Source organism: Scyliorhinus torazame, chromosome 11 (genome assembly GCF_047496885.1).
Source record: "Scyliorhinus torazame isolate Kashiwa2021f chromosome 11, sScyTor2.1, whole genome shotgun sequence".
Taxonomy (NCBI): domain Eukaryota; kingdom Metazoa; phylum Chordata; class Chondrichthyes; order Carcharhiniformes; family Scyliorhinidae; genus Scyliorhinus; species Scyliorhinus torazame.
The window spans coordinates 74,276,734-74,290,058 of record NC_092717.1 but is presented as its reverse complement, the minus strand read 5'-3'; the positions used below and the strand labels follow the sequence as shown (position 1 = coordinate 74,290,058).

Sequence of the window (13,325 nt, the reverse complement as noted above, 5' to 3'; positions counted from 1 at the left end):
CAGCAAATCATTTGATATCATCCTTCAATCACAGCATCTGTCCAGATTGACACAGTCATACCCATTCAGTTTCTAGCTGTGTCAAATGACCACCATGCCGGGCAGCAGACAGAAAAAGCACAGTTCTCTTCCCTGATGAACACTACCAAACCCACTTCCAAGAGCTGCACAAAATAAGCACCAGGCTCCAGCCTTTTTGATTTATTAAACTTACAAGGAGTAGACATTGACATTGACTCTCTGAAGCCAAGAACTGATCAACAGTGCAGCGAGCAGACAAGTGTAGCGTGTCACACTCTCTCAATCCCCCTGAACACCACATACTTCACCCTCTTAAAGCAAATCACAACACTAATATGGATAGGAGGGGGATTAATTTTAAGAGCACTAATTTCTCCTCTCGCTACCCATCCATAACAGAAAGGTGTTTTGATTTTTTGTCCCTTTTATAAGTGGTGACAAATTTCTCAATCCCTTTGCTTTTATGTGATCCAAATTTTTATTAATGGTTCTAAAGCAAACTTGAGATGGGATTAACTAAATAGGGTTATTTATTGCACACAGTCAAAACACGAAAAGAGGGTTGCAACGTTGCCTCCATATTCAGAGTAACGGGAAGAATAGAAAAAAGAATGTTCTACAGTACAGAGACCACAGAGAAAATAAATATTGGCTGGAAATTTCTGGCCATTCACGTCGACGTGATCTTCCAGTCCTGCCGTCTGTATATCCCCATCACGGGTTTCCTGTTGGCAAGGGATGCATTCAATGGGGAACCCTGTTGACAACGGCAGGACAAGAAGATCCCGCCACAGACCAATGGCAGACCACCTCCCATGGCGGATTACTCAGTAAATCCCGTCCATTGTTTCATGTGAGTTTCATGAATCAAAGTCCAATGAAGTACTCCATCGTGGAGATTGGTGAGTTGGATTGGATTTGTTTATTGTCACGTGTACCGAGGTACAGTGAAAAGTATTTTTCTGCGAGCAGCTCAACAGATCATTAAGTACATGAGAAGAAAAGGGAATAAAAGAAAATACATAATAGGGCAACACAACATATACAATGTAACTACATAAGCACTGGCATCGGATGAAGCATGCAGGGTGTAGTGTTAATGAAGTCAGTCCATTAGAGGGTCATTTAGGAGTCTGGTGACAGTGGGGAAGAAGCTGTTTTTGAGTCTGTTCGTGCGTGTTCTCAGACTTCTGTATCTCCTGCCCGATGGAAGAAGTTGAAAGAGTGAGTAAGCCGGGTGGGAGCGATCTTTGATTATACTGCCCGCTTTCCCCAGGCAGCGGGAGGTGTAGATGGAGTCAATGGATGGGAGGCAGGTTTGTGTGATGGACTGGACGGTGTTCACGACTCTCTGAAGTTTCTTGCGGTCCTGGGCCGAGCAGTTGCCACACCAGGCTGTGATGCAGCCCGATAGGATGCTTTCTATGGTGCATCTGTAAAGGTTGGTAAGAGTCAATGTGGACATGCCGAATTTCCTTAGTTTCTTGAGGAAATATAGGCGCTGTTGTGCTTTCTTGGTGGTAGCGTCGACGTGGGTGGACCAGGACAGATTTTTGGAGATGTGCACCCCTAGGAAATTGAAACTGCTAACCATCTGGATAACCAATGCTGGATAATTAACTTTTTTGACAGTCTTGACTTCACACAATAAGATAGGCATGCAGAGATGAATGAGTCTTATTGACGATGGTACAGAATTTCCAGCAGAAGCACTGTAGATAAGGACCAGGTATTCTACTTGGGCAGAGCTCTTTGTCTTTGAGGCTGCTAGTTAGATGGCTTTGATGAAGTGTTTTCACACTTCCTGGGCGCACCGAAACCTGCACAAATAGGATCAGCAGGCGCTTTGATGAAGTTATCCAGACTCAAAACCTTAGCTCCGTTTTCTCTTCACAAATGCTGTCAGACCTGCTGAGATTCTCCAGCATTTTCTGTTTTGATTCAGACTCCAGCATTTGCAGTAATTTGCTTTTATCCATGTGTATCCATCATCTCAACTCCAAAGACTGTTAAATTTCCCAGCCACTAGAAATTGAAATAAAGGTTACAAGGCCTCTGTCTATATCAATAACAAAATGAGAAAGAAAAAAGAACCCAACAGGGTTAAGTACAAAACACAATCTAAAAAAGCAACCCCCCAAACCCCCCCGTGCCTAAATAATAAATTAACATTAACACCCCGACTTAAGACAACAGGTGTATCCACCCCCTCAGACCCTTCCAGTGTAAATAACATAAACAAAAATAAAGTAACCCCCCCCCCCCCCCGAGCTGCTGCTGCCATTGACTAATGTCTATCATTCTGCCAGGAAGTCTAAGAACGGTTGCCACCGCCTAAAGAACCCTTGTACCGACCCTCTTAAGGCGAATTTCACCCTCTCCAATTTAATGAAACCTGCCATATCGCTGATCCAAGATTCCACGCTTGGGGGCCTCGTATCTTTCCACTGAAGGAGAATCCTTCGCCGGGCTACCAGGGACGCAAAGGCCAGAATTCCAACCTCTTTCGCCTCCTGCACTCCCGGCTCCTCTGCCACCCCAAATATTGCGAGCCCCCAGCCCGGTTTGACCCTAGATCCTACCACCCTCGACACCGTCCTCGCTACGCCCTTCCAAAATGCCTCCAGCGCTGGGCATGCCCAGAACATATGGGTGTGATTTGCTGGGCTCCCTGAGCACCTAACACACCTGTCCTCACCCCCAAAGAACCTGCTCATCCTTGTCGCGGTCATGTGTGCCCTGTGCAGCACCTTAAACTGTATGAGGCTGAGCCTCGCGCTCGAAGAGGAAGAGTTCACCCTCCCTAGGGCATCTGCCCACGTCCCCTCTTCGATCTCTCCCAACTCCTCCTCCCACTTACCTTTCAACTCCACCACCGAAGCCTCCTCCTCCTCCTGCATCACCTGGTAAGTTTCCGAGATCTTCCCCACTCCCACCCACCCCCCCGAGAGCACCCTGTCCTGTACTGTGTGTGGCAGTAGCCGTGGGAATTCCACCACCTGCCATCTGGAAAACGCCCTTACCTGTAAGTACCTGAAGGTGTTCCCCGGGGGGAGCCCATACTTCTCCTCCAGCTCACCCAAGCTCGCGAACTACCCGTCCACAAACAGGTCCCCCAACGTTCGTATCCCTGCCCTGTGCCACCCCGAAAACCCTCCACCTGTTCTTCCTGGGGCGAACCGGTGGTTCCCCCGTAATGGGGTCCACGCCGAGGCCCTAACTTCCCCCCTATGCAGCCTCCACTGCCCCCAAATTTTGAGGGGCACCACCACCGGGCTCGTGGTATACCTCCTTGGAGGGAGCGGCAGCGGCACCATTGCCAGCGGCACCGTTGCCAGCGCCCCCAGACTCGTACCCACACAGGACGACGTCTGTGTCCTGTGCATAGGACACAGGAATACCGGAATGCATTCCCTTGGGGCAACCCATATTTTTCGGCCAGCGCTCCCAGACTTGCAAACGTCCCATCTACAAACAGATCTCTCAATTGTGTTACTCCTACTCTTTGCCATGTTCCAAATCCCCCATCCATTCTCCCCGGAGCAAACCTATGGTTATTTCTTATCGGGGACCACATCGAGGCTCCCGTCTTACCCCTATGCCGTCTCCACTCCACAATATTCCTCTTCCATGCAGCCCCCTCCCCCTCCATCACCCACTTGCGCACCATTGTCGCATTGGCGGCCCAGTAGTACCCACAGAGGTTGGGCAGTGCCAGCCCCCCCCTATCTCTACTCCGCTCCAGGAACACCCTTCTCACCCTCGGAGTCCCTCGCGCCCACACAAACCCCATTATACTCCTGTTAACCCGCCTGAAAAAAGCCTTCGGGATAAACACTGGGAGGCACTGGAACAGGAACAAAAACCTTGGGAGCACTGTCATTTTGATTGACTGCACCCTACCCGCCAGGGACAGCGGCAACGCGTCCCACCTCTTGAACTCCTCCTCCATTTGCTCCACCAGCCTTGTAAAGTTAAGCCTATGCAGGGCCCCCCAGCTCCTGGCCACCTGGACCCCCAAATATCTGAAGCTCCTCTCCACCCTTTTTAGTGGGAGCTCGCCAATCCCCCTCTCCTGGTCCCCTAGCTGAACTACGAACAGCTCGCTCTTCCCCATATTGAGCTTGTACCCCGAAAAGTCCCCGAATTCCCTAAGAATCCTCATTACCTCTGGCATTCCTCCCACCGGGTCCGCCACATACAGCAGTAGGTCGTCCGCATAAAGCGACACCCTATGCTCCTCCCCACCCCGCACCAACCCCCTCCAGTTCCTTGACTCTCTCAGTGCCATAGCCAGGGGTTCAATCGCCAGTGCGAAGAGCAGGGGGGACAGGGGACACCTCTGTCTCGTCCCTCGGTGCAACTGAAAGTACTCGGACCTCCTCCTATTTGTGGCCACACTCGCCATCGGGACCTCATACAACAGCCTAACCCACCTGACAAACCCCTCCCCAAGCCTGAACCTCTTCACCTCCCACAGGTACCCCCACTCTACCCTATCGAAGGCTTTCTCAGCGTCCATCGCCACCACTATCTCCGCCTCCCCCTCCCTCGCCGGCATCATGATAACGTTCAAAAGCCTCCGCACATTCGCGTTCAACTGTCTCCCCTTCACAAACCCCGTCTGGTCTTCATGGATGATCTGCGCAACACAATCCTCAATCCTCGTGGCTAAGACCTTCGCCAGCACCTTGGCATCTACATTTAGCAAGGAAATCGGTCTGTAAGACCCACATTGCAGGGGATCCTTGTCCCGCTTCAGGATCAAGGAGATCAGTGCCCGGGACATCGTCGGGGGTCAAGCCCCCCCCCCCCCCCCCCCCCCCCCCCCCCTCCCTTGCCTCATTGAAGGTCCTAATTAACAGCAGGCCCAACAGGTCCATATATTTTTTATAGAACTCGACCGGGAAACCGTCTGGCCCCGGTGCCTTCCCCGCCTGCATGCTTCCTATCCCTTTGATCAGCTCCTCCAGCCCAATCGGGGCCCCCAGTCCCGCCACCAGTCCCTCTTCCATCTTTGGAAACCTCAATTGGTCCAGGAAACGGCCCATCCCTCCCTCCTCCCGTGGGGGCTCAGATCGGTACAATTCCTCGTAGAAGTCCCTGAATACCCCATTGATGCCAACCCCACTCTGCACCACGCTCCCTCCCCTGTTCTTAACTCCCCCGATCTCCCTAGCTGCGTCCCGCTTCCGAAGCTGATGCGCCAGCATCCAGCTTGCCTTTTCCCCATACTCGTAGACCGCCCCCCTGGGCCTTCCTCCACTGCACCTCCGCCTTCCTGGTGGTCACCAGGTCGAATTTGGCCTGCAGGCTGCGCCTCTTCCTCAACAATCCTGTCTACCCTCACCATCTTCCCCACCAGCCTCTCCCTCTCCCCCCCGCTCCCTCCGCTCCTTGTGGTCCCTGATGGAGATCAGCTCTCCCCTCACCACCGCCTTCAGTGCCTCCCATACCATCCCCACTCGGACCTCCCCGTTGTCGTTGGTCTCCAAGTACCTCTCTATACTTCCTCGGACCTGCTCGCTCACCTCCTCGTCCGCCAACAGCCCCACCTCCAAGCGCCACAGCGGGCGCTGGTCCCTCTCCTCCCCCATCTCCAAGTCCACCCAATGCGGGGCGTGGTCCGAAATGGCTATTGCCGAATACTCGGTATCCTCTACTCTCGCTATCAGCGCCCTACTCAAAATGAAAAAGTCGATTCGAGAATAAGCCTTATGGACATGTGAGAAGAATGAAAATTCCCCCGGCCTTGCAAATCTCCAAGGGTCCACCCCTCCCATTTGGTCCATGAATCCCCTCAACACTCTAGCCGCCGCCGGCTTCCTACCCGTCCTAGACCTGGAGCGATCCAGTGCAGGATCCAACACCGTGTTAAAGTCTCCCCCCATTCTCAGGCCCCCCCCCCACTTCCAAGTCTGGAATCCGACCCAACATACGCCGCATAAAACCCGCATCGTACCAGTTCGGAGCATACACATTGACCAGTACCACCCTCTCTCCCTGCAACTTACCACTTACTATTATGTACCTACCACCATTATCTGCCACAATGCTCGACGCCTCGAATCGCCACCCCTCGATTTTTGGCATCTAGCCCCGAGTGGAACACCTGACCTACCCACCGTTTCCTCAGTCTTACCTGGTCTGCCACCTTCAGGTGTGTACCTGGTCTGCCACCTTCAGGTGTGTACCTGGTCTGCCACCTTCAGGTGTGTACCTGGTCTGCTACCTTCAGGTGTGTACAAGGCCTCTGTCTTAACAGACAAACCATCTCCTTCTGGCCAGCCTGGGTTCTGAAATGCAGGTCGCCTTTGTGAAGCTCTTTTTGAAGTTGGGCTTTACAGTCCACAGGTGGCCATTAGTGGCTGGTCAGAGATAACGAGATGCAGGTTTTCCCAAAACTGTTAGGTAGCTTCTTTTGTTTGAGGGTCAAAGACTGATATAGGTTCACCTATTTTAAAATACATTGTTCGGTTTAAAATTTTTTAAAAAAGCAATGAACATTTCTACATATGTTTTGTAAAATTATACAGAGTGAGATCTTCGTTCTTCACAACACTAACTAACCTTTGAACTGTATTCTGGATAAAGGCACGCATTAATTTCCTGACTAACACCAAGGACTGGATTCACTGTCACAGGGTGCCCATGGGGCGGAGAATCTGGCGTCAGGGCAAAATAGAGATTGGTGCCGACCTGAATGCAATGTTTTGAGCCCTCACTGGCAGTGTGAACGAATATGTGAATAAATGCAAATGTTGTAATGACCCATTTGCATCTATTTAGCGGGCCTGTCCTCTCTTCCCCTACCTGGCCGAGGTTTACTTGTGGTTTGTACAATCGTGGCCCTGGCGTGGTGGGCCAAAGTTGCCCCTTTTGGTGTCATCTTATAGGGTGTGCAGAAGAAGGAATGGCTGAGTTGCTGCTACTACAGTTGATCAGTTGATGAAGGTATCCCTTAGAATGTGCTCTCGGGTGCTCCCTGCAGCAGCCAGTAAAGTCTGTATCACAGACACACTGGATGTACTGAGAAAGGCACCCTTTTCTATTGACTTACCTCAGTGGCTGCTTGGTTTCTACTTTCCACGTGTATGCTGTAGTGGCTGCTTGAACTCTGGGGAATCCAACTAATCTGTACAAGTCCCTGGCTTTGTGCCTCTGCAATCTGGCTGTGATGTCAAAGTGACTAAATTCAACTGTTCACTGAAAGCAGACATCTGTCACCTTCATGATCCAGAGCCATGAAATCTGAGGACTGTAGACATTGCAGTTGTGGCAGTGGAGCAAGTTGACAGATGCCCAACGGTATCCTCGGAGAGGCACACAGGGTATTTTAATTTTCCTAAACAGTATGAAAAATAAGTCTGAATTCACAGTGAATTATTGGAAATGGGACATTGGAGCTGTCAGTCTAAGAGTGTGATCAAGACACTGATTCATCCAGTTTATTTATCAGCTAGAATGCTAAGAACCACCTATCTGCATATGTTTAATGAATTAATAGTACTTGCTTAACAATAATTACTTTTCCTGTGATCCACAGCTGATGATGTGAATCCTCAACAAGTACTGAAGAAAATTACACAGATAATTTTTGACACTTTCACTGTTCATTCTATTACAATTCAAGTGGAGCAGTATTCGGACCAAGAACCAACATGCCTATTTTGCCAGGAACCCAAAGATTAAAGCTGCATTAAGAGACTGCGCCCATTTTTGTTAGCATGTTTGGCAAAACCAATAAAGCCAAATCCACTATCATTTTATAAACCACAACAAAATCCAAGAAAATGTCTCATTAAAACCCTTGCAAATAATGTGTTACACATTGAATCTGTTTGTTGGCAGAAACATTGGGCGTGATTCTCCACTCCCGCGCCGGTTGGGAGAATCGCCTAGGCCGCCAAATTTTCCCGTGACGCCGGTCCAACGCTCTCCCAAGCGGCGGGAACGGCCCCGTCAAGTTCCGCGCGCCGCAGGCCGGAGAATCGCCCGAGACACCCAAAATGGCGATTCTCGGCACCCCTGCTATTCTCAGGTCCAGATGGGCCGAGCGGCCAGCCCAAAACGGCGGGTTCCCCCCGGCGCCGTCCATACCTGGCCGCTGCCGTTGGGAACAGCGCGGGAACGCTGGGGGGGCGGCCTGCGGGGGGGGGGGGGGGGAGGGGGGATCCTGCACCGGGGGGGGGGGGTACCTCAAATGGGGTGTGGCCCGCGATCAGTGCCCACCAATCGTCAGGCCGTCCTCTCTGATGGAGGACTCCTTTCTTCCGCAGCCCCGCAAGATCCGTCTGCCATCTTCTTGCGGGGCGGACTCGGAGAGGACGGCAGCCACGCATGCGCGGGTTGGCGCCGGCCAACTGCGCATGCGCGGGTGACGCCAGTTATGCGGCGCCGGCCACATCATGTATGCGGCGCGCCTTTACGCGGCACAAGGCCTGGCGCGTGTAAATGACACGGCCCCGCTCCTAGCCCATTATCGGCCCCTGAATCGGTCGGGATAGGGGCCGTTTCGCGCCGTCGTGAGCCTCGACGGCATTCACGACAGCGTGGGCACTTCGGCGCGGGAGTGAAGAATCCCGCCCATGAACTGTCATTTTACCATAACAACTTATCCATTCTGTTTTGCTGAAAATTGTATATGAAAAAATGGCTCATAGGCTAATGAAAGGACTCATGAAAGGCTGCACTTTCAACCAGTCCATCACTGTGTTTTTGTTTTCTAAGTGCTTTTTATTTTTATTTCTGGCCAAGCTGAATATATGACCATATAATTAACATTTACAACTGAACAAATATTGAAAAGAAATGAATTAACTGCGTCTCGATCATTGGCCTGGAAGCACTCAGGTTTTAAAGGTCATCTCCAGCAGGAGACTGACAGAAACACCAAAGAAATGGCATAAAGCTATAGTGAGTGGACCATGGACCTCTAACCAAATAATTCCCCGCTTTGTATTTGCATTCCAATAAGGCAGTTTGCTTCCTAAGGTCTACTTATGAGGGCCGAGGAATCATTACTTCTCCTTGTCTGCAACTTTATTTCTGCACTTTGGTACATTTTTGTCTACCATAGTTAGATCCAATTGTGAATATGAGCCCTCAGCCTTATTTACCATGCATGTGTAATCTAGTACTGTGCTTTCATTTTTATCCACATACCTCTGATATTTTGATCTGTTAGTGTTTGGGTTATTTTATACAAATTATTTTAACTTTCCCATGTGAAATACAGTGGAATATTCCCCACCTCCTTTGTGTGTGTGTGTGTACTTGTGTTCTTTAAAATAAAACTACCAGTAGCTGATGAGAGAGACTGAGAAAGAGATTTACACACAAGATAATGATCTCAACAATCTGCACCTTTCTCAGCAGTTTTAAGACAGCCAAGGATGAGCTCTGCAATAGGATCATATTAATACAGGTATGTTTTTGCAGGGTATCTGTCCCTTTAGTTGCCAGCTGCATGTAAAGCAGCATTTAATGAAGGAATGATGAGCCCCATTAGATTTTCCATCATTCTTACCACAAATACAATTATTGCATTGAATTCCTGCATAAAATAAACATTCCTTTGATGGGAGTAAAGGAGCAGGATTCACAAAATATTATGGATGAGGAAGGCTGTTCAGCCTATCTTAATTCAGATAGATCTTAACATTCTGCCCTTTCCTCTCTCCCACCACTGCAGTTGTTTCCTAAATGCTCCTAGTACTCTTGCTGCCCCTATTCTGGAAATTGATTTCTCAATGTTGAAGAATTTCCTGATATCAGTCCTAAAGTTCCCTGTTACTGGGTTGAAAAATTGGGAGCTTTTTTCTTTAAAAGAGCATAGTGCGTATGCACAGAAAAATTAGGCTAAATTGTACATGGAAAGATAAAAATATATGAATATTAGTAGCTTTACTGTCACAATTCTAAGTGAATTAATGAATGGATTTGATAATCAAGGTCACTTGTTCATAATGTCCACAAAAGTATTGACATCATCGCGTTATTTGAACTGAAAATACAACTGCTGATCCCATGATACTTTGGAATAAAAATTAAAATTTAGTTAACTAAGCGCTTAATAAATTGGTCTTAGAATATATTATATGTTACATAGAATAAAGCAGACTGTCCTCTGACTTACTGTGAGCAATGCAAAAGCAGATTGTTAATACAATGAAAATCTACTGTGCAATGTACATTGGCATGAGATGCTACTACGTTTACAGGATCTGGGGGAGAGGTCCATGATCTATAAGACAGGATACTTCTGGGCACCTCCTCCAACTAGAAAGTAGGATAGTACAACCAGAGCAGTTGAAAGACACTTTGGGAGAGGTGCGGAGGGGGTTGGGGAAATTGCTTTCATCAAACATATATTGCCAAGAAAACACAGGGTTCCCTTAAGAACCAAGATCACAGCATCCCACCGCACAGAGAATCATTGCTTTTTCACCCCCCCCCCCCCCCCCCCCCCCCCCCCGGCCCCCTCATGATAATGACATTATTTAGGGTACATGTTTGCTGCAACTAATCTATAAAACACAAAGGCAATGCCGCAACTCAGTGTATCAGGGTCCTGGTCTAATTTCCAAAGGTTCTGCTGCACTTGTGCTGAAGTGAAAGTATGTGAGGTGAACACAGAATTTTAACCCAGTTGTGTCTAGTGCACATTTTATTCTGCTGCTCCCAGAATATGTTTGACTGAAGGCAAAACTGGCCATTCACCCTGTGTGTAAGACGTAATCCTTTGAAGACCTGCCACTTTTCCCTGATCTTTGGTCCAGTCATGGAGAAGCATTGACAGGGTTAAGAAAAAAAACATTTTTAGAGAAACAATGCAAATAAGCAGAAATAAGGGCAGCACGGTAGCATTGTGGATAGCACAATTGCTTCACAGCTCCAGGGTCCCAGGTTCGATTCCAGCTTGGGTCGCTGTCTGTGCGGAGTCTGCACATCCTCACGGTGTGTGCATGGGTTTCCTCCGGGTGCTCCGGTTTCCTCCCACAGTCCAAAGATGTGCGGGTTAGGTGGATTGGCCATGATAAATTACCCTTAGTAACCACAATTGCCCTTAATGTTGGGTGGGGTCACTGGGTTATGGGGATAGGGTGGAGGTGTTGACCTTGGGTAGGGTGCTCTTTCCAAGAGCCGGTGCAGACTCGATGGGCCGAATGACCTCCTTCAGCACTGTAAATTCTATGATAATCTATGATAGGATAAAACTTATTTTTTCCTCATGAAAAATGTCGGAACAAATCTTCAACACTGGAGTAATTTTCTGAAAACGTAAACTGTATGTCACGTGCGATAATTGAAACATTTGACTTTAAATTCGACATTATTTTATCTCTGATTTGTAATATATACTAATTGATTACATTAGCCACATTCGTTTTATTTCTGTTTATGTCAGAACTCTAAAACTAAAGTAAGCAGCAAAAAATTGTAGGGCTGTCATTATTTAAGTTTGGAGGTGGTTCTGAATAAAAGTCCTGAAATGAAACATTTAATTTAAATAGAATCTTTATTGGTGCAGCCCGGTGTTGGACATATTTAGTAAAGAAGAATATGCAAATTAGCCTGATCTTCAATTTTACGTGCGCGATTCTCTGGAACGATTTCAAAGTGTGGTAGCGAGCGGGAACTGCTGCGACCTTCCCAGCCCTCAGCCCAGCGAGGCCGGCAATGCTATTCAACATTAATTGGTCCACTTAACGAGGCCCCACAGACATCTCACTGCAAACGAAGGCTCACCTGACGATTCGCTGGTACCATGTTCGCCAGTCCCCCGCTGACGAGAGCATTACTTAAACAGCACTTGCACAGCCAGCTCCACTCCGCTCGCAGCCATGGCCCCAAGAAGACTAGCCCTAAGATTCGGGGATGTAGACCAGGTGAGGCTCCACGATACGGTGGAGGCCAGGAGGGATGTCCTATTCCTCCCAGGGTTCCGGAAGGTGAGCCACAGGGTAGTCGGTGCTGCCTGGGATGAGGTGGAGGCAGCCATGAGCTTGGGGAATGTGACCAGGGGGATTGGCCTCCAGTGTCGTAAGAAGATCAGCAACCTACAGTGGGCTGCACCAATGCCCATCCCACCCCAAAACCTTTCCACCCCCACAATAGCATCCATCCCCCCAACCCTCCATGTGGCTCCCAACTCTCCCTTGACCCCACCCTTACTTCACACGCCACTCCCACCACTGAGCCACATGTGTGACTAATGATGCCCTCTGTGACGCTCTCGCACAATCGCCGGGAGAGGGCCCAGACTGGTGGAGGTGTGCCGGACATATGAATTCTCACCACCTTCGAAGAGTGGGCCCTGGAGGTGATGGGGTGGCCGAGGACGGAGCAATCACCAATGGATTGAATTGGATTTGTTTATTGTCATGAGGTACAGTGAAAAGTATTTTTCTGAGTGCAGCTCAAACAGATCATTTACTACATGAAAAGAAAATGCAGAGGGTGGTGGATGCCGCAGAGGTGGGGATCCACTGAGCCCCACCCGGAGGACCTGTCACGCGTTGATTTGTTATTGCCTTACTGACTGACCCATCCCTCCCACATGTTGAACATTTTTCACATGTCCACAATGGACATGTGGTAAACATGTCCATGCTCCAGCAGTTCCAACCAACGGCAGCAGTCCATCCCTGGTGGCTCCCCTCCCCTGCCTCCCAGGAGAGCTCCGAGGATGCCATGATCGACGCGTGACAGCTGTCATCCCCACCTTCCACCAGCGCAGAGACACATATCTCGGTGGGAAACGTTTGTCAGGCTTCTAGGGCACAATCTAGTGAGCACCACACAGTTGCAGACGCACATCAGGTGGAGGCAGGAACCCCCAGGCGAGACAGCAGTCAGAGGTCTGCTGGATCCCAGGTCCCAGCTGGGTCCCAGCCTGATGCTGAGCCTCTGGTACAGGATTACCTAGAGCTGATGTAGATGTTAGGGTGTGGCCTGACATTCAAAGGGAGATGTCAGCAACACTCCAGCAGATTCGTAGCCGATTGGAGGAGTCCCAGAGGCTACGGGTGCAGGTGATGTCGCCGGCAATGTGTGGCACCGAGGCCAACACTGCTAGGGTGGTGACCGCAGTGGAAAGCCTGGTGTACAACACCGCAGCATGAGAGAAGGTGTCCAAGCCATGGCTGAGGGCCTCGGCAGAATGTCCGACTCGCTCGGGGACGTGACCCATTACCAGGCCGACCTCAATGAGGTTCTGCGGGACATGTCCCGCTCTCAGATGGGAATAGCCGAGGCTTTGCGGAGCTTGTCCCAGTTGTAGGTGGGAATTCCTGAGCATT

The 13,325-nt window shown here is 49.6% G+C and overlaps 1 protein-coding gene across 1 annotated transcript in view; it reads left to right on the top strand.

Annotated features, from left to right (window-relative positions):
* The window catches only part of LOC140385346 (proton-coupled zinc antiporter SLC30A8-like), an 87,955-nt gene extending 80,114 nt beyond the window's left edge, over positions 1-7,841 (top strand). Inside the window, exon 7 of the mRNA XM_072467413.1 lies at positions 7,568-7,841. Coding sequence (XP_072323514.1) covers positions 7,568-7,713 — 146 coding nt within the window. The 3' untranslated portion in view covers positions 7,714-7,841. The remainder of the gene's footprint in view (positions 1-7,567) is intronic.
* Positions 7,842-13,325: the final 5,484 nt, after the last annotated feature.